We start from the raw sequence: 26,977 nt of genomic DNA on the forward strand, positions 1-26,977 counted from the left end.
CCTTTCTGCACATTCCCAGGAAGTGAAACACTCCTGAAATGTAATGCAAAGTTAGATCTAAAGAACACTGAATAGAACTGAGAACCAGAGTTCCTCCTACAAACAATCAAGAGGAACTGTGATAGAAAAAGAGAGGTCCTACAAGGCTAAATTCTAGAAAATTTTCAGTATGGGACTAAGGACCTCCTCTTGTTTGCTACCCAACCTACTCTCCCTTTTCCCACTGACACCTCCCCTCCCCACTCTGTTCCATTCCTGACAAATTCCCTCACTCCCCTTAAATCAGTGTTTTAAACAAAGATATTTCTGGAAAGCATAGACTGGGCAGTAGAACAAAATTTTACAAACTACATTTAAGTGATGGAGAAAGTTGTCTACCCCTGAAATTTCAGGAAAGTTACTGTCCTAGGCTTCATTCAGTTCCCCATCCTTGAGAATACCTCCCCACCGCCAAAATAAAAAAGAATACCTTCCCAGCTCTAAAATTCTATGCCACCTATGTGCACAAAATCAGAGGTACCAACTACAAGATAACTTGGATCAGAAGGTAAATGTTAAATTGCTTTAACATTTGGAGCTTTTCTTATTTTAGAGGGGAGGGGCTAAAATATCATAAATGCCTAATTAACTATCTCAAACTCCAAGAGATAAGTCTTTTATTGTATTGGCTGCTAACATAAAACACTCTAAGACTCCTTAAGAAGCTCCACCATGTTGTACACCTGAAATTAACATAACATTGTATGTCAACTATAGCTCAGTAATAAAAACACCTAAAATGGAATAATTTTAATTAACTGATTCAATCTTAAATCATGTTTCATTTTCATAGTAGATATTCTGAATTTTAAAAAATCCTCACATACAACCTTATGCTTTCAAAAATGAAATAAAAAAATCAACCCATAAATCTCAACGGTCTGTATTTAAGAGCAAGTATTATAGGATCACATGTGCTAACCAGTATTTCCTTCTTTGGTAGGGTACACTAATCTTCCGTGCAAGACATCTGAGTCAGTCACTACAGTTAAACTATTAGCCTAGGCCCACAGTGGAAGGAGATCCACATAAGAACTAATTCTGAATAATAGCATCTAATGACTCAAGGTGCAGTTGTGAGAGCGCCTACGTAGCGCTCAAAAATTCTTAGCTTTTAAAATTTTTCTCACTTCCTCTTGATTCTCAGCATGCAACAAGAAACAAGTAACATAAATTAAAAAAAAAAAAGATTAAGTATAGACTGCTAAATTTACAGAGGGAGGATTATAATTGTGTTTAATTCACAAATCCTTTTGCTCCACAATGTATACTAAATTAATTTTTAATGATCACTATGATTGTTGATTTCAAGAGGGGAAAATTTTTACTTTCAAAATAAAATGAAGTGTTTAAAGTTCAAGTACTTTTAAACTTGTAAATCTGTAATTTGAAGATAGGTATAAAAGGTAAAATAATCAGCTATCGCATTGCCTCTTTAAAAACTTAACTTATTCGGCAAGACGTACTTTTACCAAGAATTTTTTCCACTTACTTTCTTCCCCCACTTTTCTAGAGGAACCATCACTTTCCAGGAGAAAACTGCACCAATGGGGAAGCATGAAACAAGTATGGTAAGACAAAGTTAATTCTTTATTGGTAGGGTCGAGAGGAGGTAAAAGATACCATATGTATTAAATAGAATGAAGACCCAGTGGTCAAAGACAGACATATGGTCTGATTAACTCACTGCTTACAGTTGAGCAATGAAAGATGCATAATGCTACCAAACTGAAAAAAATCAGGTTTTTTCAAAAACCAAAATCCTAGTTACCAACTTCCATTTTCAGGGCAAATTTTTTTTTCTAAGCGTTTTTGCAACTAATATAAACAATCACACTTAAGGGATGGGGGAAGTAGAGTGGATGGGGTTGGAATAAGATTGGACATGTAGATCTTTTTATAGCATTTTGATTTTTGAACCAGGCAAATGTATAACAAAAGCAAAATGAGATTTAAAAATAAACATTTCTTGTTCATTCTGATGTCATTATGTACTTGAGCTTCTTTCAGGTGAACTAATTTTATTCACTTTCATTCTGATAGTTTTGCAGTACCCTAACCATCTGGTTGCTTCCAGATCACCATAAGACTGAAACAGCTACAGGAATGCACACAGTGGGAACCAGCTCTATTTCCTCTGTATATCTCCCCAAGTGCCTAATTTTTGTCCTGAAAAACTCCACTGACCATTAAAAAAAAAAAGAGAAGAAGCAGCAGCATCTCTCAATGGCACTTGCACAAAATAAAGCTTAGTAACACTTACTAGCTAAATGACGGATAACTTTTCCCTTCCAAAAATAGAAAAACATTAAGGTTGTAATGCCTGCTCCTCTTTTTTACTATTTCTCATCTGGTAGAAGCAAAGGAGAGAGAATAAGGAAGAGATTAGGTTAGGTTAGGGAAACATTAGGTCATGGAGAACTATGGCTGATTCACAGCTTAGCAGGACAGGCAGTGAACCATGGACTGAAGTTAGGAAAAACTTAGATACACTTAACTTTTTCCTTTTTGATTTTGAAGGCTGGGATTACTGTGAAGGGCAGGTGCCCCATTTAAACTCCTCAGCCTACTCATTTTCAGTATGGTTTAAAACCTCAATGACACATCTCCTAAAGCAAAATTCCAGAGCCTGCAAAGAAGACCAGTAGGAAATGCAAATATAGTAATGGCATCTGCTGGAAGTTTCCTTTCCTAAGAGCAAGGTCCACAGGTAACTTGGAGGTCACCCAGCTACTTGGAGAAACTTGACCCTCAAATGAAGTCACTGGGAATAACCAGGCCAAAACAGTTCTCAGGAGGCTGTTCAAAAAGATGAAAGCACCCACCAAATATAGAAAGCCTAATATCCCATAATAATGTATTTTCTTTTGCTTTCCCCAAAGAAATAGCTCAATATGAGCCAGAGTCAGTCTGCCGGACACAGCCCTGAGTCCCATATTAAATCACATTCTGACGCATATTCGAGCACAGTGTTACACACCGGCACACGGAATAAGGCACAGCACACAGCACAAGAAAACCTCACAGACATGCTTTTTCTCTTTTTAAGTGAAAAAGAAACTAGAGGGCAAGAGAAAGCTTACCTTCTAAATGTGAGAAAAAGAATAAAACAAACAAGAGAACAAAAAAAAAGATGCATAAAGAAGTCATAACAGGGAAGTGAAAGTTGTCAAATATGCAAAAGCAAAATTAAGTATCAAAGAATTAAATGATTTCACCATATAGATTTAAAATACAGTCTTAGAACCCGTTCAAGAACTTCATGCCTCTGTAAACAAATCCATAGTTAGGATAAGCTAATTTCCTTCTGCATATTTAGATTCACTTCTTGGGCAACAAGAGAGAGGGCTGGTAATTTTAAGACCCCCAACTCTGACCTTACCTTATAGGTGTCCTGGAGGATAAACACACCCAGTGGAAGCTCTGGGTGGACACCCAGTGGAAGCCATATTATAAATCCCCTCTTTGCTACCAGCCTGCTGGGGGGCCTCTGGAAATATTTTCTGGGTCACAGGTGGGGAAGCTGGATCCTGGAGACAGTGTATTTCCCCCACTGCTTTTTTTCTTGGGCTCCTCCCAGGAAAGCATAAACCCAAGTGCCCCTATTCTCCCAGACAGTCACCAGACAGGGAGAAGTAGACAGGAAGAAGCAGCAACACAAGACCACTGCTGCTGGGCTCTAGAAGGAATCCACCAACTCTTTTGGAGTCCAGGAAGAAATTCTAGATAAAGGGTGAATAGGAACCTTCAAACGAGGTTTTCACAAATATGAAAACTAATATTTTAATTAAACTTTCCTCAAGGAAAATGGTATGATGAAGGGACACACGTAAAAATGCCAACAGTTTCCTTTGTAGACTTCTTAGGTCAAAAGTTGGTTAAGGAAACATTTCCATAAAATTCAGTCACAGGCATATTCTGTATCTTACTTAGTCACCAAGCAACAACCACCCACATAAAAAGGGAGGGTTCCCACCCAGCGGATTATACATCACATCAGAATTCCTCCACCAGCCTAGTAAGTGTCCAGCTTAAAGAAAAAGCTACACATCTGAGCCTTCAACCAGCCATTCACCCCACATACCCATTCATTTGTTCTAGCCTGGGGAAAAGTAAACTTACAAAAGCAGCATATAACCCATGAAACCCATGAAAAGTGAAGTCAAAATTATTTCATAAAATCTGAGTTATGCTACGCACAATTACAAGATAAAATGTGAGGGGAGAATTCAGGAGCTTGCTTATTTCCCCTCCAAGAACACATACCTTGCTGGCCCAGGCATCTTCATCCCAAGAAGTAAGTTGTAATACACGAATGATCTCATTAATTTCAGCACTCATCTTTTCTACAGTAAAATTACGATTTTTCAAAGCTTCTTCTATTCCTTGGTTTTTTGAATTTTTAGTTGTTACAAAAATCTTCATAGCTGTAAAAATAAACAAATGATCAGAAACTAGGCTTGGAATTTGATCTTGCTGTATCACAACATTCACACAAGATGTTCCATATTTGAGTACATGTTTTGGGTTTCTAAGGTCTTAAAAAGAATATATTAGTTTGGCTCAGTTGGTGGAACATGAGACTCTTGATCTCGGGGTTGTACGTTCAAGGCCTACACTTGGTGTAGAGATACCTTAAAAAAAATAAAATCTTAAAAAATATATATATTAAAAACAAAACAAAACATGGCGGGAATGCAAACTGGTTCAGCCCCTCTGGAAAAGTGTGGAGGTTCCTCCAAAAATTAACAGTAGAACTACGCTATGACCCAGCAATAGCACTACTAGGAATTTACCCAAGGGATACAGGAGTACTGATGCATAGGGGCACATGTACTCCAATGTTTACAGCAGCACTTTCAACAAGAGCCAAATCATGGAAAGAACTTAAATGTCCATCAACTGATGAATGGATAAAGAAGATGTGGTTTACATATACAATGGAATACTACTTGGCAATGAGAAAGAATGAAATCTGGCCATGTGTAGCAATGTGGATAGAACTGGAGGGTATTATGCTAAGTGAAATAAGTCAGGCAGAGAAAGACAAGTACCATATGTTTTCACTCATATGTGGATCTTGAGAAACTTAAGAGAAGACCATGGGGGAGGGGAAGGGGAAAAAAAGTTACAGAGAGGGAGGGAGGCAAACCCTAAGAGACTCTTAAATACCAAGAACAAACTGAGGGTTGATGGGTGGGGGGGTAGAGGGGAAAGTGGGTGATGGGCATTGAGGAGGGCACTTGTTGGGTTGGGCACAGGGTGTTATATGGAAACCAATTTGAGAATAAATTATATTAAAAAAAATTTTTTAAAAAACAAAACAAACAATACACTGAAGGCTGCCAACGGCGTTCCAGTATCGGCAACCGTACAAGACATCACTGCAACATGATCAGGGAGCTAATCTGACATGCATATATAGATGACCTATAATACCAAAATATCCAATATCCTTCTAAATCAGTTATCATCCCAGCCCGAACACTGGTCTCATCCAACACACACCCAATAGGACAAGACGAAAACATTCAGTACAACTGTAACTGGCCCAATCCTAATGGAAGATCCCAAAATACTGAGTTTATCTTTCAGAATGTCTCTCAACATGTAGCAGAAACTTTCTAATCCCCCAAAAGTAATGAAGAAAATAATTTGAAGCACTAGAGAAAAAGAGTATCTTCCCATAAATTAAAATTGTGAAAACAAAGATTAATCAACATTTTATTGAGTTATCCAGATCAGAAAGAAATCTTGCTCCCAAAACTTTTCTATCACATGGAACAGCTGGCCTCAAAAACATATTTCCCACAGAGACTATAAGACTCTATTTACAAATCTTTTGTTTTCTAATTCATATAAGGGCTTTCTGAGCTCTTATATTCACCTCTCCGTTTTTAGCTACTACCTGATCCCAAAGCAGGAAGGCAGGAGTTGGGGGTGACAGTGACATGCCCGTAAGATTTTGAAAATAGAAAAAAAAGAAGAAAGAAAGAAAGACTATAGTGCTACCCTCTGATAAACTAATTAACCCATAACTTGGTGTAAACCATGAAGTGTTTGGTACATACTAAACACCCAATGAGTGTAGCTCCCTTTTGCTAGCTGAGAGAGCAGCCACCATGTCTGTATTTCTGTGCTCTACCCAGTGGAAAAGTAGTCCCATCTGGTACAGACCACCAGCTCTGGAGAGTTCAATTTATTTTAGGAAAAACTGAGTTAGCATGATACTGAAAAGGACTTTGGGTTCATTTCTTTGTCATACAGTACTCTACAATATCCATTCTAGCTCCTAAGGTTTTTTTTTTCATTAACACAATAAAAGTATCAATATTCATAAGCTCATGACTAAAGTTTCTAGAGATTCTACCTTCTAGAAAAGGAGCCTAGTAGAACGAGGACAACAAGAGCTGGGCAACAGGAAGGGCAGCTTCCAAAAAGCAGGAGAAGGAGGGCCTTACGGAAGATGAATACTTGTTCTTAGCCAATCAGCTACAGCCATCAAGTAACACCCAATCTATCAGGGCTAATTTTTACCCAGCCTGAAGGACATGCAACTGAGCAGCAAAAGAAAATGAACTTCAGGAGTTTAGAATATACTGACTTTTTTTTCCTGTAGATAATGTACAGGCAGAAAATACCTGAAATGAGAACTGGCAGCAACTCTTTCACAGTGTTCATGGAGTTCACCAACATCACTCGGTGTTCCTGGTGAGTCAGTTCCTGCTGCCTTTCATCAATCATCTTGGCCATCTTTGTCATTCCTGGGGCATAAGGAATAAATTGTGCAGGGTGAGTGGTGAAACAGTCCAGATTCACTTTCTGAACCTAAATCCATTACGAACGACTACAAAAGTCCACACTGACTGCCGGCTTATTTAAACAACAGATACTATCTCTGAACTGTAGTATCTATGATAAGAATTTTTCAGGACAGCTCTAACACTGCAACTTTATTCGTTTCATTAAAAGTAATTTATTAAATGTAAATCCTAAATATGACATAATTTTCACAGAGTTGACATAAACACATTCACAAATATAAAAACATATTTGTGAAAAATATGTATTTGCAAAAACTGAATAAAAATATTTTGCCTGGTAACTACACATACCAGGTTCACGTAATGTATCTGGCCCACTGCACATATATAAGAATCTCATGCAAGCTGAGGCACCTGGGAGGCTCGGTCAGTTAAGCATCTGACTTCAGCTCAGGTCATGATCTCGCAGTTAGTGAGTTTGAGCCCCGCGTCGAGCTCTGTGCTGACAGCTCAGGGCCTAGAGCCTGCTCTGGATTGTTCCTGTCTCTGCCCCTCCCCCACTCATGCTGTCTCTCTGTCTCAAAAATAAAAACATTAAAAGAAATAATTTTTTAAAAAAATCTCATGGGAGCCTAATACTGAGAATCTAGTGGCTGAAAAAATCTTAAGAATTACAATAATGTGTTTTGTTTTCATCTTTTATTTTTATGTACTTTCCAATTTGTCCAAAATAAGCATGTACTATTTTTATAATTAGAAACAAATAGAAATATTATAAAAATAATTATAGTAAGGACAGCAATCAAAAGCATCTGGTGTTTTGGAATCAGCCTGCTAGCACTTTTTGTTTACTTTGGTTATTATTCAAAGGTGCTATGTGATTCTCTAATTCTTCGGTTTTCAAATTGCTCTTAAGATTTCTGAAGTAGTTTCACAGATCATCAAAGGGTACCAAAGGGGGGTGAGAAAGAAGGGTTTGCCCCTGCCTCATTCAGGGTAGCTCCATTTTTGTCTTTCCCATGTTAGGATTCTGTGTAAGATTTTACTTGAAGAAGTAAACTTTTTTTCAGTGCTATGGGAAAGTTTAAAGAATACTGCTCTAAAGGCATTTCCTGGTGATCTTCAAAGATGGCTCAGAGAAATTCTTAACTGCCATAAGTTTACAGAAAGACGGTATTGGAACTTCATGAAAATACTGTGAATTAAAAATCATTTCACCGCCAGGACACTTGGGTGACTCAGTCGTTTAAGCATCCAACTTTAGCTCAGGTCATGACCTCACGGTTTGTGAGGTCGAGCCCCACATTGGGTTTTGTGCTGACAGCTCAGGGCCTGGAGTCAACTTCAGATTCTGTGTCTCCCTCTCTCTCTGCCCCTCCCCTGCTTACACTCTGTCTCTCTCTCTAAAAATAAACAGTAAAAATTTTAAAAGAAAAATCATTTCACCTAAGACAAAAGACTCTTATGAGGTGGTATATGAATACCTTTACTAGTGACAAGTTAAACATCTGGCATTATCCTGTCATCGGTCTCAATTATACTTTAAGGACCCTCAAGTTCATGTTATATGCCTCTAACAGAAAAAGCTGCTATCTATTCATGTATTTTGAATATTCAATTCTCAGGTGACTAAACAATCATTTCAAAATGAGACTTAGTCACAGTAGCTCTTCTCTCCTTCTAGGTCTGATTATATTATGTAGCCTTGGGCTAGGGCATGAATCCGTAATAGCAGGCAGGCTAATTAACAAGCCACAAGGTCATTAAGAGCTACAGGCCAGCTGGCAGACAGGGAAAGAATGCTGTAGAATGTGGAATGGAGGGGTCAGAATTCAGGGTGGCCTTAAGCATTACAGTAATAGAAAAGTATTTCCTACATTCTCCAGCAACATTTACAATGTCTAGTTTAATTCATTAGGCAGGGCCAGGATTTGTAGAAAGCAGATTCAGCTTTCAGAGACAATGATACCTCCTCAGTAGAAACACAGTGTCAGCTCCATCAGCAGAGGACAGACACCTCAAAACTCAATGCATCATGACTAATCTTCTACAAAAAGCAGGAGGGAGTACTCCTTTCACCTTGATCAAACATGGACCATCCGTAAAAACTTTTCATTATAAAAAGTGGACATGACTAACCTGGTCCAAGATTCTTCGTGTAAGTGACCAAATCTTCCATAGTTTCCACCACCTCTGCCACTGTAAGATATTCCAAAATTCCTTTGCAAACTCTAATAATTTTACGAACCTGAAAATATATTTCACATTTCAGTCAAGTGAGTAAACAATAAGTAGAACACATGCTAATTCAATGTGTAGCTTTTCAACATCTTCCCATGCTAAACAATCATCAATCCTCCATTATTACCTTTAAAACTATCTTTAAGACTTTTGTCTGGAAGAGGTCTGCATGGGCCTCAGATTGCCTACCTCGGCCTCATCGAAGGTGAGGAGCAGGTCTGATGTGCCTGAGAGGATGCCCCTTGACCCATCGATTAGATAATCTCGAGCAGGTACCGAGTAAGGATCTGACTGAAGCATCTGGGCTGCCTGAACAAGCTTGGTGCAAGCATTCTCCACCCTGAGGGGAAGAACATGGAGTTAATTCACTGGCGGAACCAAGCAGAAGAATATCACGTGCAAATGCAAAGAATGAAGGGCCATATCCACATTTTTTTCCTACATGGAAAATCACCAAGACCAATTTACAATAGGACTTAAGATTTTAGCTTTTAAAATCTACAGTTAAGGAGGGCACATCCATCCATCCATCCATTGATTCATTCATTCACTCATTCATTTCACTAAGCCCTTGTTCTTTGTTATTTCCTGGCAACAAAAAATGATGACGAAATGTTTTAGACCTTTCAGTCTAGGTTGCTATACATCTTGCAACTCCTTTGTTTCTTTCTTCCTCACCCCATACACACTGCCATTAAAAGATACTACACAAAGAACAGAAATCCTTGACAACGGTTTCAGATATAATATCTGGAAGTAAAATACCAAAGCACTGTGTTAAATGAAATTTAATAATCAGATAACACAAAGGATTAAGAGGAAACCAAAAGTATGAAGTAATGCTTAATTTCTCATTTGTCTAGCTAAATAGATTTGACAAATCCACTGGACTGTTTGAAAACAGCCCTCTAAAACTATGTTGTTAATTAAAAGGTCACTAGCATTAATAACAGAACCAGTTATTGATAGTTTAATATTAATACAGTTTAATAACATAGACAACCTGACCATACAGAATAAATGAATGAATGAAATCAATGAAGAGCAAGACCTCATAATGTGGCTTTGGGTCACTCTTGGAGGACTGGTTGTTTACTGTTCCTTTTTAATTTTTAAATTAAAATTTTAATTTAATTTTAAGTTATAGAATATGCAGAGTCACATATATGAACAGACAGAGAAAAATGCACCTTCTTTCCACTATCTCCTAGGCATTCAAATTCCATCTATTTGCAATCAATGTTACAAGTTTCCTCTGTATTCTTCAAAATAAGACATTTTATGCATCCAGAAACAAAGACAGGCTTATACTTTTTTATACAAATAGGTTCATACTATGCATACTCTCTTCATTTTCACCTAATATAACAGAAATGTTCTAATAAAAGTACATAAAGAACCTCCTCATTCTTTAATATAGCTACACAACTAGCCCATAATTTATTAGCCTGCTACAATAAATCACCTTGAAAAATATCACTTTTTAATATTTTTTTATTTACATCCAAGTTAGTTAGCATATAGTGTAACAATGATTTCAAGAGTAGATTCCTTAATGCCCCTCACCCATTTAGCCCATCTCCCCTCCCACAACCCCACCACAGCCCTGTTTGTTCTCCATATTTATGAGTCTCATGTTTTTGTCCCCATCCCTGTTCTTACATTATTTTTGCTTCCCATCCTTTATGTTCATCTGTTTTGTATCTTAAAGTCCTCTTATAAATGAAGTCATATGATATCTGTCTTTCTCTGACTAATTTCACTTAGCATAATACCCTCTAGTTCACCCAGGTGGCTGCAAGAAAAATATTTTAAAATGTATGTATCTATAAAACACAGTCCAGAAACAGAATTGCTGAGTCAAAGATACACAATTTTGACAAATGTTGCCATACTGCCATCCACAGAAGTTATTTATATTCCCACCACAATAGATGAGAGTACCTGTTTCCTCACAGTCTCAACAACTTGGTATATAATCAAACTTCAGTTTATCTTCATCAGTATGATAGACCAAAATTAGATAATAGTTTTTTACTAAGGTGAAAGTCACATAACATACAATCAGTTACTCTAAATCATACCATTCAATGGCATTTAGTATATTCACAATGTTGAGCAACTACCACCTCTCTCGGGCCAAAACGTTCATCACCTCAGAAATGCAGCCTGAACTCATTATGTAATCACTCCCCGCTTCCCCTCTTCTGCCGTCGCCTAGAACCCCTAATCTGCCTTCAGTCTCCATGAATTTACCTATTCTGGATATATCATATAAAAAGAATCATGTACTATGTGACCTTCTGTGTCTGGCTTCTTTGACTTAGCATAAATGTTTTCAAAGTTTATCCAGGTTATATAGTATGTGTCACTAGTTTGTTCTTTTTCATAGCTAAATAGTATTTTATTTTATGTATATATACAAAAATTTGAAAATCTGCTTATCCATATATTGATGCACATCTGGGTTGTCTCCATCTTTTGGCAATTATGAATAATGCTGTTGACTAACATCCATGTACAAATTTTATTTTTTTGAGAGACGGAATGCAAGCAGGGCAGAGGGAGAAAGAGAAAAAAAATCACAAGGAGGCTCCATGCTCAACACAGAGCCCCACGCATGGCTCAATCCCATGACCCTGGGATCATGACCTGAGACGAAATCAAAGTAGGACACTCAGCCAACTGAGCCTCACAGGCACCCCACTGTCATTATGTTTTAGATATGTCTTTTAAAAATATCATATAGCTACATATTTTTTATCCAGCTTAGGAATTTTTAACTTAATTTAGCCATTTAAATGTATTAATATTACTGATATATTTAGGATTGTTTTTCATATCTTATTGTTTATTTTCTACATTGCCTATTAATTTTAACACATTTTTTTCTTTTTTCTTTATTTTTTTTTGGTTGGCAGGGGTTGGGGGTTGCTAGTTTTTTCTATCTTTTTCTTATTCCCTGAAAGGTTATATATTCTGTTCTTTTTGTAGTCACCTTAAATATTTTGGCCTGCATACTTGGCATATTAGAAATCTAAAATAGGGGCACCTGGGTGGCTCAGTCGGTTAAGCAGCCGACTTTGGCTCAGGGCATGATCTCATGGTTGGTACGTTCGAGCCCCGCATTGGGCTCTGTGCTGGCAGCTCAGATCCTGCAGCTGGTTTCGGATTCTGTGTCTCCCTTTCTCTCTGCTACTCCCTCGCTCATGCTCTGTCTCTCTCTGTCTCAAAAATAAACTATAAATTTTTTTTAAAAAATAAAAAATAAAAATCTAAAAGCTGTCCTCTTTGCACAGTTCTCAGTGCTCATAAAAATCTAAAAATGAGTCACTATTTCTACTTCCTTCCCAAAGAATGATCTTAGCGTATTTAATTCCCAGTCATTCCTTTCCTGACCTTTAGGCTATTGTTTTCAAGTTTTGTTTTATGTTGATGTTGTTTTCATGCATAGTATGTAATATCTTTCATTTTAACCTTTAAACCTCATTAGATATTACATTGTTATACTATGTAAGTCAAAGTTTGTTTATATTTACCAACAAATTGTCCCATATTTTGGTTAATCATTCCCTCTTATATCTCAGGCCTTACAACTAGAATTATCTGACTGTCTGAATTATATTCTTTATAATTTTCTCTAGGAAGAGAATGCTGGTAACAATATGTATCCGTTTTTGTTTGTTTGAAAATACCTGTTTTGTCCTCCTACTTCAAAGACTATTTCTGTAGTAAAGATTTCTAGGCTGACAGCTATTTTATCGCACATTGAAGATCTTATTTCACAATGATTTAACAACAGAAGAAGAGATATAATGGCAGAAGGAGAGGTAAGAGAGACGCAGGGCTATAAGCTAAAAATAGGAGCAGCTTCTAGAAGCTGGAAAAGGCAAAGAAATGGATTATTTCCTAGACTCTTCAGAAGAAGCACAACTCTACTAACCCATTTTGGATTTCTGACCTCCAAAACTGGAAGATAAAACATTTGTGTTGTGTTTGTTACAGTAGTAATATGACACGGGCCTCCAATGGAAATTTACCAGGCATACAAATAAGCATGAAAACACCAACCACAATGAAGAGAAAAAACAATCATTCAAAAACAACCCAGAAATGACACCTATGACAAAATTAATAGACAACAACATTAAAACCATTATTATACCTGTATGCCATACGCTCAAAAGCTAAAGGAAAGGTTGAATACATTAAATAGATAAATAAAAGGTATAAAAACAAGACTCAAAGAGAACTGGAGATATGTCTCAAATACTAAACAAGACTTTATAAGCTACTAACAGATAAGATATTGCATGGGAAAAAAAATCAGTGAAATTCAAGTCATAGCAATTAAAATTATCCAAAATGAAACAGGGAGGGGAAAAAAAGAGTTGAAAAAAATAACAGATTATCAGTGAGATGTCATACAACTCAAAGCAGCCTAATATATGTGCAATTTGAGTCCCCAAAGGAGAGAAAAGGAGAAACAGAAAACAGCATTTGAAGAAAGGATGACCAAAAAAATTTTTTTATTTAATGAACATTATTAAGCCCCAGATCCAAGACGATCAATAAACCCCAAGAACAAAAAATATGAAGAGAGATACACCAAGGCACATCATAATGAAATTGCTCAAAGACAAGATTAAAGAGAAAATATTAAAAGCAGTCAGAGAAAAATGAAACTTTATATACAAAAGCACAAAGAATAATAACAGTTTTCTCACTAGAAACAATGCAAGCCATAAGATAGTGAAGCAAAGTACTGAAAGAAAAAAAAAACCATCAACCTAAAAATCTATACCTCAAAAAATATAGACTTCAAAAGTTAAGGTGAAATAAAGATTTTTTCAGATATATAAAAGCTGAAAGAATTCATCATCAGCAAACCTGAACTATAGGATATGTTAAAGGAACTCCTTCAGGAAGAAGGAAAATTATACCAGACGGAAATCTGGATTTACAGGGAAAAAATGACAACAAACAAATGACAAGAAGTTATAAACAATGAAATGTTAACTATTGAGTAAACATTAAAATTGTTCTTAGTATTTGTATATGTTTAAAAGACAATTGGCTAAAGCAAGAACTTTTTTTCTTTTCTTTTATGTCTTTATTTTATTTTGAGAAACAGAGACAGAGAGCAAGCGGGGGAGGGGCAGAGAGAGGGAGACAATCCAAAGTAGGCTCCAGGCTCTGAGCTGTCAGCACAGAGCCCAACTCGGGGCTCGAACCCATGGACTGTGAGATCATGACCTGAGCCGAAGTCGGGCGCTTAACCGACTAAGCCACCAAGGCACCCCAAGGAAGAACATTTTTAAAAATGAAGTTGAAAAAAGTAAATTTGATTCAGATGGTTAGATAAACAATAAGAACTGGCTTTGCCCATGATTAATGGCAGATGTTTTCCATAAATCAAATGAGCCAAATTACATGGAAACATTTAAGACAGGTGTATAATACACAACATGGCAGAAAATATATGCTGTAAACTAGTTAAACTTCTTAAAAATGTTTGCGGAATTTAAGAAACAAAACAAACAAGCACAGGAAAAGAGAGAGAGAGACAAAGGGAGAGAGAGAAGCCAAGAAACACTCTGAACTATTCAGTCCACACTGACTTAACCAGAGGGGAACTGGGTTGGGGGATGGGTGAAATAGGTGATGGGGATTAAGGAGTGCAATTGTCATGAGGAGCACTGGGTAATGTATGGAAGTGTTGAATTATTACATTGCACACCTTAAACTAACATAGCACTGTATATTTATACTGGAATTAAAATTAATAAAAATGTTTCAATGAAAATTTTAAAATATTCAAGAGAAGTATTTCAAAAGGCCTTTATGGACAGCCAACTACTCATTTGGGACATTTAGATGAAGAGCAATGACATCTTGCTTCAAGATATTTTATATCCATTCCCTCGAATTCAAACACCTCTCTCCCTCCCACTCTTTTGCTTGACTAACCACTACTTATTCTCTTAGACCCTGCCTTTAAATGACTCTTCCTTCAGGAAACCACCCCAAATCTACAAGTACGCCTCCTATGTGCTCCAATGAGACTTCTCATACCCTCTCAGTTTAGTTTTCTATTTCCCACAAGACTCTAAGTTCCACAAGGCCAAGAACTTTGTCTATCTTCTTCATTAACGTATTCACAGAGTAGAATGCCCAACACATCACAATGTTCAATAAATATCTGCTGAATGAGTGAATAAATGAATTTTCACCTAGTACAGGCCCATAGAGATCATTAACTTTAAAAAGTCACAAAACATGGTTTTGTTCCCAGGTGACATGAACCCTGATGAAATTAAAGCAAATAAACAAGACTCTCAGAATGCAACTGTTGTGCTACACCTACTTGCAAGGATTCAGTTACTGCAGAAGTGTTTGAAATTTGGAAAAATTTTGGAAAAAAACAAAAAATAATGAAAGGGATAACCATCATGGAGAAAAGAAACAGAAAAAAGAGGATGAAATCAAAAGGCTTTGCAGGAATCAATTTGATTCTCCACTAATGGTTCCCTTGTGTGGTAAAATGATAGGGCTCAAACAGACACTGTACCATTTTTCTACAAGAAGACATCTGATCTGTACATTAAAATTTAATGGCATTCATAAAAGCCAAACAAATCCCACCATGACTAACCAGTAGTCAGAAACAGACAGGAGTCTGTTTTGTCTGTGGAAAATGAGATTTTATTTAAACATTCAAGCTGCCTCACTTCTTAAAGTGATCTCCTACTTTTTTACATTTTTTTTAATTTTTAAAAAATGTTTATTTTTGAGAGAGAGACAGAGAGTGAGCAGGGGAGGGGCCAAGAGAGAGGCAGACACAGATTCAAAAGTAGGCTCCAGGCGGTCAGCACAAACCTCAACGCAGAGCTCGACCTCACAAACCATGACAAGATCATGACCTGAGCTAAAGTCTGAATGAGCTAAACCGACTGAGCCACCCAGATGCCCCAATCTCCTTTTTAACACAAATCCAAATTTTTTAAAAAGCATTTTAGAGAATGACAGTAGGGAGAAGGTCTGTTTCCTAGATATCTTGACTCTATCCTAATAAGATCGATTTAGACACTTTAAATCAATCAACTGTATCATAAATTAAAACTTTCTCTGCCTTTGGGTCTTCAATATAAATAGAAAATTTCTTATGCTTTAGATCAATGGACTAATGACAGCCTCAAAGGGCTCGAAATATGTTCACTCATAACCTACTAATCCATTCTTTCCAGGATTACACATGATATAACTTGATACGACTTAAGATATATAAAGGCCCCAAACCACACAGTTCCATGTGATTTCAGTGATCACTTAAGAAGCATAAGTTTATGCTGAATTTTTAATTTAAGAAATATAAGAGAAAAACAGACCTGGAAATTATAAAGGTTGATTGCCAAAAGTCATTTTTAAATGTTCTACCAGACAGCATCCACTCTTAAATTACTGGAGTTTAATTCTTCATATATCTGTTCATCTAACTTCTTGAGGAACTACTGCATGCTACAGGAATCCTGTATTTTTTAAGTCCCTACCTTTAAAGGGTTACCACTTTGGTAAAGGAGGAGACATACATGTAAACAAAAAACTATAAACTATTATTTAGAAGTACCTCTGTGCTAAGTGCTCAGAGCCTGGAGCCTGATTCGAATTCTGTGTCTCCCTTTCTCTCTGCATCGCACCCCCCCACACACACACACTCTCCCCCTCAAAAATAAATTTTTAAAAAATTGTTTTTAATCTCAACTTAGTGAAAACAGCCATTTAGGTTATATATATTGTCTCACACACACACAAATGCATTCTGTTTGCCAAAGACTGAAGTGCTATGGAGAACACCTGAAAATTTGATTTCATGAGTCAGATTACCCTGGAGCACACCCAAAGAAGCAGGTGCATACATTTTGAGTCCTGTCTTTCCAAAAGAGAGAGATGGTCAGGCCACAAGCATGTCCAATCACACAAAACAGCATTTGGAAAATGAAAAGGTAACAGGCAAAAGAAAGAAAACACAATCAACTGGTTGGTGAGGGTTTCCCCACTGTGGTCACTGTGCCCAGAACCTCCATCACTGCCATTTCCAACCAGGCTAGCCTTAACATAAATATCTGGCAGGCAAAATGGGCTGTCAAGGCTATTCCTGCTCTCTTCTTAATCCCTGTTGAGACTTTCGTATCCTTCCCATCTAAGTAGGGTCTCTCAAAGGTCAAGAAAGGCCCAGATCACTTCCAAGTTTGAAAAGCCCATCATATTTAAAAATGAAGAAATGACAAAGCAGGATCATAAAAATGGTTGGTAGACTTAAGTGTTTACATTTAATAATTTTAATTGCATGAAAAACACTTTCTTTCAAGACTCCTTTTTCTCTATGATTTATATTTGAAAAGAATATTAAAGTCCAGGTCTAAGAGAGAGGGCAGGGGGTCAGGTAAGGGTCAGGCTCTCAAACTCTCTCTGCTTTCCCATATTTAGAGCCTAGCCTCCACCACAGGTATGATGAGTGAAAATGACTGCTGAGGCCTCAAAAATTCTCCCTTCACCAGGCATTTAAGCATTTAAATTGTTAACCTGAGGAATAAGTTCCAGTGGAATTTCAGCCATCAGCAACTGACAGTTCAGCCTTTCTAGTATCCCTCAAATAGGAAGTACTGCCTCTATAATCCATTCATTTCATCCTCAGATCTTTTTGTATATATACATAGGATTAAAAAGTAATAATAAAAATAATGTGATGATCACAAAAGACTCAGGGAGTTGTGTGAAAATAAACTTTTCTTTTACATACTAGCCATCTGGCATAAGTTTTACTTTGAAATAGCGGAAGCAGATTCATCATGTGGCATTGCAGGGCTAGGACTAGCCAGTATGCTTTGGTCCTCGTGTTGCATTTTGAGAAAGGTCGAGGATCCTCAGCCATTAGTCATCTAGAAACCTGAGTGAAGGCCACAAGAATAGTTACAGTTTTTAGGAGGCAGTCAGGAACACAGAGTACAATGACAAACTTTAATCTAGTTCATGTAGCAAGTACACAGCAGCTACTCACCCACGTGTACACTGTGTGATAACACTAAAACAGGCTGTTCCAACGTCGTGCTCCGAGATTTAAAGATCCTACAGGCCTCATCCACAAATTATCTCTATCCCTTTCCTAACTCAATGATAGTATAGGACACTGCATGTATATACCCAAAACTAAGATTAAAAACCACAATGAGTCATACCTAAAACATTCAAAGCCTTTTAAGGGCCACACCAACCTCGTTTTGCTAGAACACGTACACTGAGATACCAAAGTTAAAAGATAACACAAACACCACAGGCTCACTAAATTCTTTTATTTCAGATGAGAGTAGAAGAGTATGCAACCAGTTTTGACTTTGCCTTCAAACAAGACAGGATTCTGCCAGAGCCAACCGATAACTGCAAAGAAAGTGACATGTGGGCAAAGGCAGATTAGAAGTGTCACCGCTGCCCAAGCCACATGCTTTTCAAGTTTTGGTAGGCAGCTTATTTGAAAGGTAGAGTATGAGTCATACCCTTTGAATCCTTTAAAGCCTGAATGCCTAGTGGCAGTCTTTCTCCCCACTGCCTTCACCCCCTGTTCAAATCTGACATCTGATAAGGGAGAGGAGATTCAAGCCTGCATAGTTCAGGCAAGAACTCTGCTACCTGTAGGTCCACTGGCTCCTCTGGTCCTTCCTCTCGCTCATGTTAAGATTAAAGCAGAAACAGATGAACATAGAAGCAAGTGTGTCTTACAGATACCAGATTTTTAATGTATCTTAAGGCTGTTGTGATGAATAAAACAAAACTTTACTTTAAAACATTAGAGGCCCAAGGGCACCTGGGTGGCTCAGTCGGTTGAGCATCCCACTTTAGCTCAGGTTATTATCTCGCGGTTTAGGAGTTCAAGCCCCACATCAGGCTCTGTGCTAACGACTCAGAGCCTGGAGCCAATTCTGTGTCTCCCCTCTCTCTGTCTGCCCCTCCCATGTTCATGCTCTGTCTCTCTCTGTCTCTCAATAATAAACAAACATTAAAAAAAAATTTTTAAACATAGAGACCCGACTGACAACCCTGGAGGAGAGCATGGAGGGGAGCAGCCCAGAGAGACGGCAGGCACTGTGAGCTGGAGGACAGGCAGCAGCTGGCTGGAGGAAGAGGAGAGGAGGAGAATGAAGCCAAGCGCCTGGCCATCATGATGATGAAGAAGCAGAAGAAGTACCTTTACAACAAGTTCATGCTTGGCAAGAGGCGCAAACTCCGAGAGGCCACCAAATTGGCAGAGAAGTGTAAAGCCCACAATGAGGCTGTGAGGTCTCAGAATAAGGCCAAGAAGGCCAGGCCCATATGAGTGACAGCAGCCTCTTGATGGGCGAGGCCTGCTCCTGGCAGGTGGACTTGGCACAGGCAAGCCAGAGGACCCAGACTTGGTGGCAGACCAGAGTCTCTTCTCTTTTCATCTCCTTCCTCCCACTGTTGGCCCTGGCCTCCTCTCAAACTCTCTGGCTACAGCCCCAGCCTCCCTTGGATGGAGCTCCCTGCTGGTGGCTGGGCAGAGGAGAGGCTTCTGTGCCAGGCCAACTTGATGCTCCCAGGAGTCAGTGACATGGGAGGCAGGAGCCTGACCAGCCCCCTACCAGCTGCTCCCTGTTCCCTGTTTTCCGCAGTGCACCCCTCGCCCCACAGTTAGACAGGTGATTTTCCTGCTGCTGTGATGGGGTGAGGTGGGGAAGCATTTGTTATTAAATAGCTGGAGTTTGGGGCACCTGGGTGGCTCTGTCGGTTAAGCATCCAACTTTAGCTCAGGTCATGATGACATGGTTTGTGGGTTCGAGCCCCGCATCGGGCTCTGTGCTGATGGCTAGCTCAGAGCCTGGAGCCTGCTTCAGATTCTGTATCTCCCTCTCTCTCTGACCCTCCTTGCTCACGCTGTCTCTCTCTCTCTCTCTCAGAAATGAATAAAAAACATTAAAAATCTTTTAAAAAGCTGGAGTTTGGGGAAAAATAAATAAATACACAAAACATTATAAAATCACTTCATCTTTTGTTCTTATTCACTCCTTATCAAATAATAATAATAGTCTTTCTTTTTTAAAAATTTTTTAATGTTTATTTTTGAGAGAGAGAGACAGAGACAGAGACAGAGCATGAGTGGGGAGGGGCTGGTGCAGAGAGAGACAGAGACACAGAATCTGAAGGAGACTCCAGACTCCAAGCTGCCAGCACAACACTGGATGAGGGGCTTGAACTCACAAACTGTGAGATAATGACCTGAGCCAAAGTTGGATGCTTAACTGACTGAGCCACCCAGTCACCCTAAAAATGTACTTTTTTTTTTCAAGTACACATAGCACACAAAACCGACCACATATTACATCACAAAAGAATTTCCAAGAATTGATATTATATCATTCATGTTTTGGGCAGAATGCAATTAAATTAGAAATAAAACAATAAAAAGACAGTAAAAAGACTTTTGAAATTTTATAAATGCACTCCTGAATAAACCATATTATGAAGGAGGAATTCACAACCAAAATTACAACTATTAAAATGTCTATAGATGGAAAATTCACAATCCCATTTATAAATACATCAAAAAGAATAACACACCTAGGAAAATATTTAACCAAGGAGGTGAACGACCTATATATTGAAAACAACACATAATTAAAGAAATTGAAGACACAAACAAAAAGGTATTCCATGCTCATGGATTAAAAGAATATTGTTAAAATGTCCATCCTACCCAAAGCAATTACAGATTCAATGCAATCCCCTCTCAAAATTCCAGTGGCATTTTCCACAGAAATAGAACAATCCTATACTTTGTATGGAACCATAAATGACCCCAAGTACACAAAGCAATCTTGATAAAGAAGAACAAAGCGGGAAGCATCACATTCTCTAGTTTCAAACTAGGTTACAAAACTACAGTAATTAAAACAGCATAGTACTGGCATAAAAACAGACACATAGATCAACGGAATAGAAAGAGAGCCCAGAATAAACCCACACATATATGGTCAATAAATTTATGGCAAGAAGTGAAGAATATGCAGTAGTGAAAGGACAGTCTCTCCAATAAATGGTGTTGGTAAATTTGGACAGCCACATGCAAAAATATAAAACCGGATCCTTATCTTCTATCACACAAAAATTAACCCAAAGTGGATTAAAGGCGTGAATATAAAACCTGAAACATGAAAACTCCTAGGAGATAACATAGGTGGTAAAGCTTCTTGACACTAGTCTTAGCGATGATTTTTCTAACCTGAACAACAAAAGCAAAAGCAACAAAACCAAAAATAAGTGGACTACATCATACTAAAAATCTGCACAGCAAAGGAAGCCATCAATCAAATGAAAAGGCAACCTACTGAACAGGAGAAAATATCTGCAAATCATATATCTGATAAGGGACTAATATCCAAAATATATAAAGAACTCCTACAACTCAAGAACAAAAAACCAAACAATCCAATTTAAAAGTGGGAAGAAAAAATATAAAAACTAAAATAGAAACAGGCAGAAAATATGAATGGACATTTTTCCAAAGAAGACATACAAACAGCCAACAGGCACATGAAAGGATACTACTCCATATCATTGATCATCAGGAAAATGCAAATCAAAACTACAATGAGAGATCACTTTACCCAGTCAGAATGGCTATTATCAAAGAACCTAGAAATAACAAGTGTTGGCAAGGATGTTAAAAAAAAAAAAAAAAAAGGGAACTCTTGTGCATTATTGGTGGGAATGTAAATTGGTGCAGCCACTATGGGAAAATAGTATGGAGCTTTCTCAAAAAATTAAAAATAGAACTACCATATGATCCAGCAATTCCTCTTCTGGGTATTTATCCAAAGAAAATGAAAACACTAACTTGAAAAGATATATGCACCATATTCACTGCAATATGACTTATTACAATAGCAAAGATATGGAAACAACTTAAGTGTCCATTGATGGATTAATGGATAAAGAAAAACTGTGGTGTGTGTATGAGTGAAATACATACATGAAATGAAATATATATAAAGAATGCAATCTTGCTATTTGCAACAACAAGGATGGACCTTGAGAGAATTATGGTAAGCGAAATACGTCAGACAGAAAGACAAATACCTTATCATCTCTTTTGTATGTGAAAGCAATCAATCAAATGGATGGATGGATGGATGGACGGATGACCAACCAATCAAGTTCACAGATACAGAGAAGAGATTGGTGGTTGCCAGAGGCAGGGGTTGAGAGTGAGAGAAATGGGTAAACTGTTTTTGTCTTTTTCTTTAGTTTAAATACATTGAATAATTACAAAAAGCACCTATAGCTGCTTCCACACTTGTAGTAGAACAAAATTAAGAGCCTAAACTATATTTATTTAAAAACAAGAAGATTGAACATAAAGACTGAAATATTGAAAATAAGGAATTTAAATAATAAACTTAATATGGAATGAATAAGTCACAGGAATAAAAGTTATAGCATAAGAAATATGGTCAATGGTGTTGTACACTGACAGATGGTATGAGCACAGCATTATGTATAAACTTGTCAAATCTGTATGTTGTACACCTGAAACTAATATAACATCGTATGTCAACTATACTTCAATTAAATAAAAAATAAATAAGCTGAAAGTAAATAATAAATACGAGAGAAGAATTTAGTGAAGTAGATCACTAGGGGAAAATAGTAAAACATAAATTTCTAAATAAGCGATAAGAAAAAAGGCAAAACTAAACAATACTGAACAAAAAAGGTGATATAACTAGAGATGTAACACAGATGAAAAATAATAGGTTATTATGAACTTCATACTAATAAACTTCTGAGCTTAGATGAATGGATAATTTCTTAGAAAAGTACCAGATTATCAAAGCTGACTCAAAAAAAAAAAAGCCCAAAGTTGACTCAAAATGAATTCAAACCTAAATTAGATTAAAAAAAAAAAAAAAGGACACTGAAGGAGAAATCAAATTTCTTTCTCCAAAAGACACTAGACCCAGAGTTTTACATGCAAGTTTGGCCAAACTTTCAAAAAAAAAAAAAAAAGATACTCTTTATTTTATGTAAACTATTTCAAAGACTAGAAAAAGATCTTATTTCATGAAGCTACAATAACCTTGACACCAGAACCAGAGAAGAACAGAACATGAAAATTATAGATCAAGACACCCCCTGAACAAGCAATAATCTTTTTAAAATAGTAGCAAATTGAATTTAGCACTGCATTTTCTTTTTTAAATCACAACCAAGCAAGGTTTATCCTAGAAAGGCAAAGATGGTTCACCATCAGACCAGAGACTAACTTAGCAAGTAATAGATAAAAATTGCAGTATCATCTCAACAGATACAGAAAAAACTTTAAATAAAAACAAGCAATCATGTTTTTAGGGTTTTTTGGTTGTGTTTTTTTTTTTGTTTTTTTTTTTAAAGACCTTACTGAGGCCCCTGGGTGGCTCAGTCGGTTAAGCGTCTGACTTGGGCTCAGATCATGATCTCACGGTTTGTGGGTTACAGCCCTGCATGGGGCTCTGTGCTGACAGCTCAGCCTGGAGCCTGTTTCAGATTCTGTCTCCCTCTCTCTCTGCCCCTCCCCCACTCATGCTCTGTTTCTCTCTGTCTCAATAATAAACAAACAAAATTTAAAAAAAAAAAAGAGACTTTACTACAAGCAACAATAAATTAGGGGAAATTTTTCTCTAAATTTGAAAAGCAACTAACTTTATTTGAAGAAAATGAATAAGAAGGAAAGATTTGAGAGGCTAAGGGAGGAAGGTAATAATCACCAAATATCTTCCCTCCCCACCCACCGCCCCTCCAGGTACTTTCACATTCGTTATCTCACTCATTTAAGCATCACAATAATTACATTATAAGAAGTTCTTATACGGAAGAGGATAAAGAGTCTTGGCATATTGGAATGAGCACAACCTGGGGGTCAGTCCAGGGTTTGAATCCTACGTCTGCCACTGATGTACTGGGTGACTGCAACAAGTTACTGAGTTTCTCCAAGTCTTAGCTTCCTCAACTACAAGATAAGGTAAATTAAATAATACAATTTGGGGCCACCTAGGCGGCTCAGTCAGTTAAGCATCTGACTCTTGATTTTGGCTCAGGTCAGACTCTGCACTCAAAGTTCAGGATTCTCTCTCTCCCTCTCTCTGCTGTTCCCCCATGCACATGCACATGCACAGACTCGCTCACTCTCTCTCTCAAAACTAAACATTAAAAAAATCATAATAATACAACTTAAAATATCCAGTTCATAAAAGGTATTCAAGAAATGGAGCTATTTTTATAAGGTTCTTTTGCTGTACTAAGATAAGAACAATAACGATTTTAAACAGATGTGGGAAAAAGTTTTCAATCCTGAGAACTTCTTGATTTGGGACTTGATCTATATAGAGACAGTCAAAGTAATAATTAAGGGAATACCTGTGTCTAATTATTTATAGTGTTTGCTTGCTATGGGGCTGTAGGGCTGACATACCAGTGACCTCAATTCATCTACAAAATAAAGCAGAGATTAAATCTCTAGGATTCCTTTTAACTTTAAAATATTATGAATTTAACTTCTTTACAGCTTAAGAGTTGCAAGACATCACAATACATCACAAATTACATCTGTAAGATTCTTTCTCTGGAAGTACCAGGAAAAGTGTAATTGTTATCTTCTAAGAGTGGTATAAAATTAGCACTGCCTAGGAGAGGAGGATGGAATACATGACCTTCACGGCAGGTCAGATTATAGAAAGACCATGAATTCAGAAGAAGCCATGAAACCACCAATAGGAAAAGTATCCTGCCACATACAAGCTGAGCCAAACTTGGGTGAGTTAAAGTTTGTCAAACCTCAGTTTTTTATCTGTAAAATTACTTTATTAATATCCTGAAGTTAATGTTCTCAGAATTGCATGAGACAATGAAAATATGTAAGTACCTGGCCCAATAATATGTTTTTCAAAAATGTGAGTTCCTTTGGTCCCTTGAGTTCCTTTCAATCATATGATTTTGATTACTCTCTAGAAATCGAAGCCAAAGAATTACACATTAAAAGTTTTATTTCTTAACCATAAAGGGTATACAAAGCAAACCAAGGATCAAATCTCTGCCAAACTGTTTAGAACTCTTCTGCAAATCAATAATACTGACTCAGAGTTCATTATTGAGAAGATTCAAAAGTTAAACTATTTTTGTTTAAGCAAGTCCCTGAAAAACAGTAGTGCCCAAATATGTTTAATGTGGCAAGTTCAAAGGTGAACTATTTAAAGTTTGAGTGTTTGCTCTAGGTCAAAATGCAGCAAGTCAGCTAGCAGATGTGAATAGTTGTCTCAAAGAACCTTAGTCATCTATGTTAAGAGACAAAAATCTTCTCTTAAATAGCAATGGAAATATCACAAAAAAACTCTAGTTAAAAAAATAAAACATGAGAATCACACATTAGGCCCAGATAAGCAAAGTGCATTGAGTGGTATAATCAAAAGAATTAATTCTAAAAAGAGATATTCTGGGCACGTTCACTGAGAAGAATGTTTAAAAATACAAATTTCATCACAGATTATTTTGAGTGTTCTAGATCATAAGCAAAGAAAAAGCTAAATATACAGGCTGGTGATCTAAAAATATGACACCACTACTTTAGGTCAAAGAGATCTAAATAAAGTATAAGCATGTTTCAATCCTTTTCAAACGTCTTCTTTGTAGGACATGAATATCAACCAAGGTAAAATCGTACAAATATAATTTTGCTTATCTAATGAAGTTTTTAAGAGTTAAAACAAGGCAATTTTCTAGGAAATATGAATGCTAATCATGCAGATTGTCAATAGTACATAAGCCCTTTCACACAGTATTTTAGAAACATTCTTTTATTCAATAGGCCTAGACATCACAATATGTTTCAAAAATAATCCAAGCTGGTGAATGATTTCAAGCAGACTGTTCAGAGCAGCACTGAGACAGAAACTGGCAACACTTTACAGTTCTACATGAAACTATCATTTGCCTGCCAAGAGACAAAGCCACCAATGCCCTTTTTAAGGAGTTCATACCACAAGACCACCTCACAAGTGAAGGTTTTGATACATTCAGATACTCAACACCCTTGGACAGGGTCCAAAAACTGCCTTCCTTTTCATTTCTGCTCCACTGCAGAAGTAAGAGTGAAATTCCATGGTACACTACAAAGAGCAATTGTTCCGAGGCAAATAAAATAGTTTGCCATAAACATTCTTTACCTATAAGGAATCCATCTGAAGTAAATCCACACTGACAGAAAATGAATCTGGTAGGTCCACATGGCTTGCTTTCCTCCACTAGCACTTTCATCCAGTACTTGGCTATGAATTCTGGAAAACCACTTTCAGCTTGTCATCTTACTGCTCAGGAACTAGAAAGCTCTGCTGCTCAATTCCAAATTCCTCTGCCTGGCTCCCAAGGGCCTTTATCACCTGGTAGAACTTAGCTTAGCTCCTACCACCCCCAACATGACTGTCCCTCTCCTCACTGTCCCCATGGCTGGCTCATGCAATTCATTCCACCCAGAGTATTTTCCTTTTCCCCACATCCATCTTCCCAAGTCCCATTTGCTACATGAAGCCTCTTTCTACTATTCCTACCTACAACAATAGCACCTTCTCTGAATTCCTATAATAATAGTGCATAATGAAAGTCAGTCTGCATTACAGCTCTTTAATTTAAAACTTTTAAAAGCACCTTTTTACTTATTTTTTCTTAAGTTTTTTTTCTTTTTTTAAGCAATCTCTACATCCAGCATGGGGCTTGAACTAACAACCCCAAGATTCAGAGTCACCTGCTCCACCAATTGAGCCAGCCAGGTGCCCCCTTCTTAAAGCATTTTTTAAAAATTTCTCTGCAGCAGTTTTCCACCTTGTTCCTCCACT

General features: G+C 37.3%; 1 protein-coding gene across 2 annotated transcripts in view; it reads right to left on the minus strand.

Moving 5' to 3' along the window:
- VCL (vinculin) overlaps positions 1-26,977 on the minus strand; it is a 108,038-nt gene that overhangs the window by 35,649 nt on the left and 45,412 nt on the right. For both annotated transcript variants that reach the window (XM_077778601.1, XM_077778600.1), the window contains exons 3-6: positions 9,234-9,384; positions 8,943-9,051; positions 6,681-6,803; positions 4,306-4,466 (exon numbers count right to left, since the gene is read on the minus strand). In XM_077778601.1, the coding sequence (XP_077634727.1) occupies positions 4,306-4,466; positions 6,681-6,803; positions 8,943-9,051; positions 9,234-9,384 (544 nt within the window). The remainder of the gene's footprint in view (positions 1-4,305; positions 4,467-6,680; positions 6,804-8,942; positions 9,052-9,233; positions 9,385-26,977) is intronic.

This window comes from Crocuta crocuta, unplaced genomic scaffold, assembly GCF_008692635.1.
Source record: "Crocuta crocuta isolate KB4526 unplaced genomic scaffold, BGI_CrCroc_1.0 scaffold167, whole genome shotgun sequence".
In the NCBI taxonomy this organism is placed as follows: domain Eukaryota; kingdom Metazoa; phylum Chordata; class Mammalia; order Carnivora; family Hyaenidae; genus Crocuta; species Crocuta crocuta.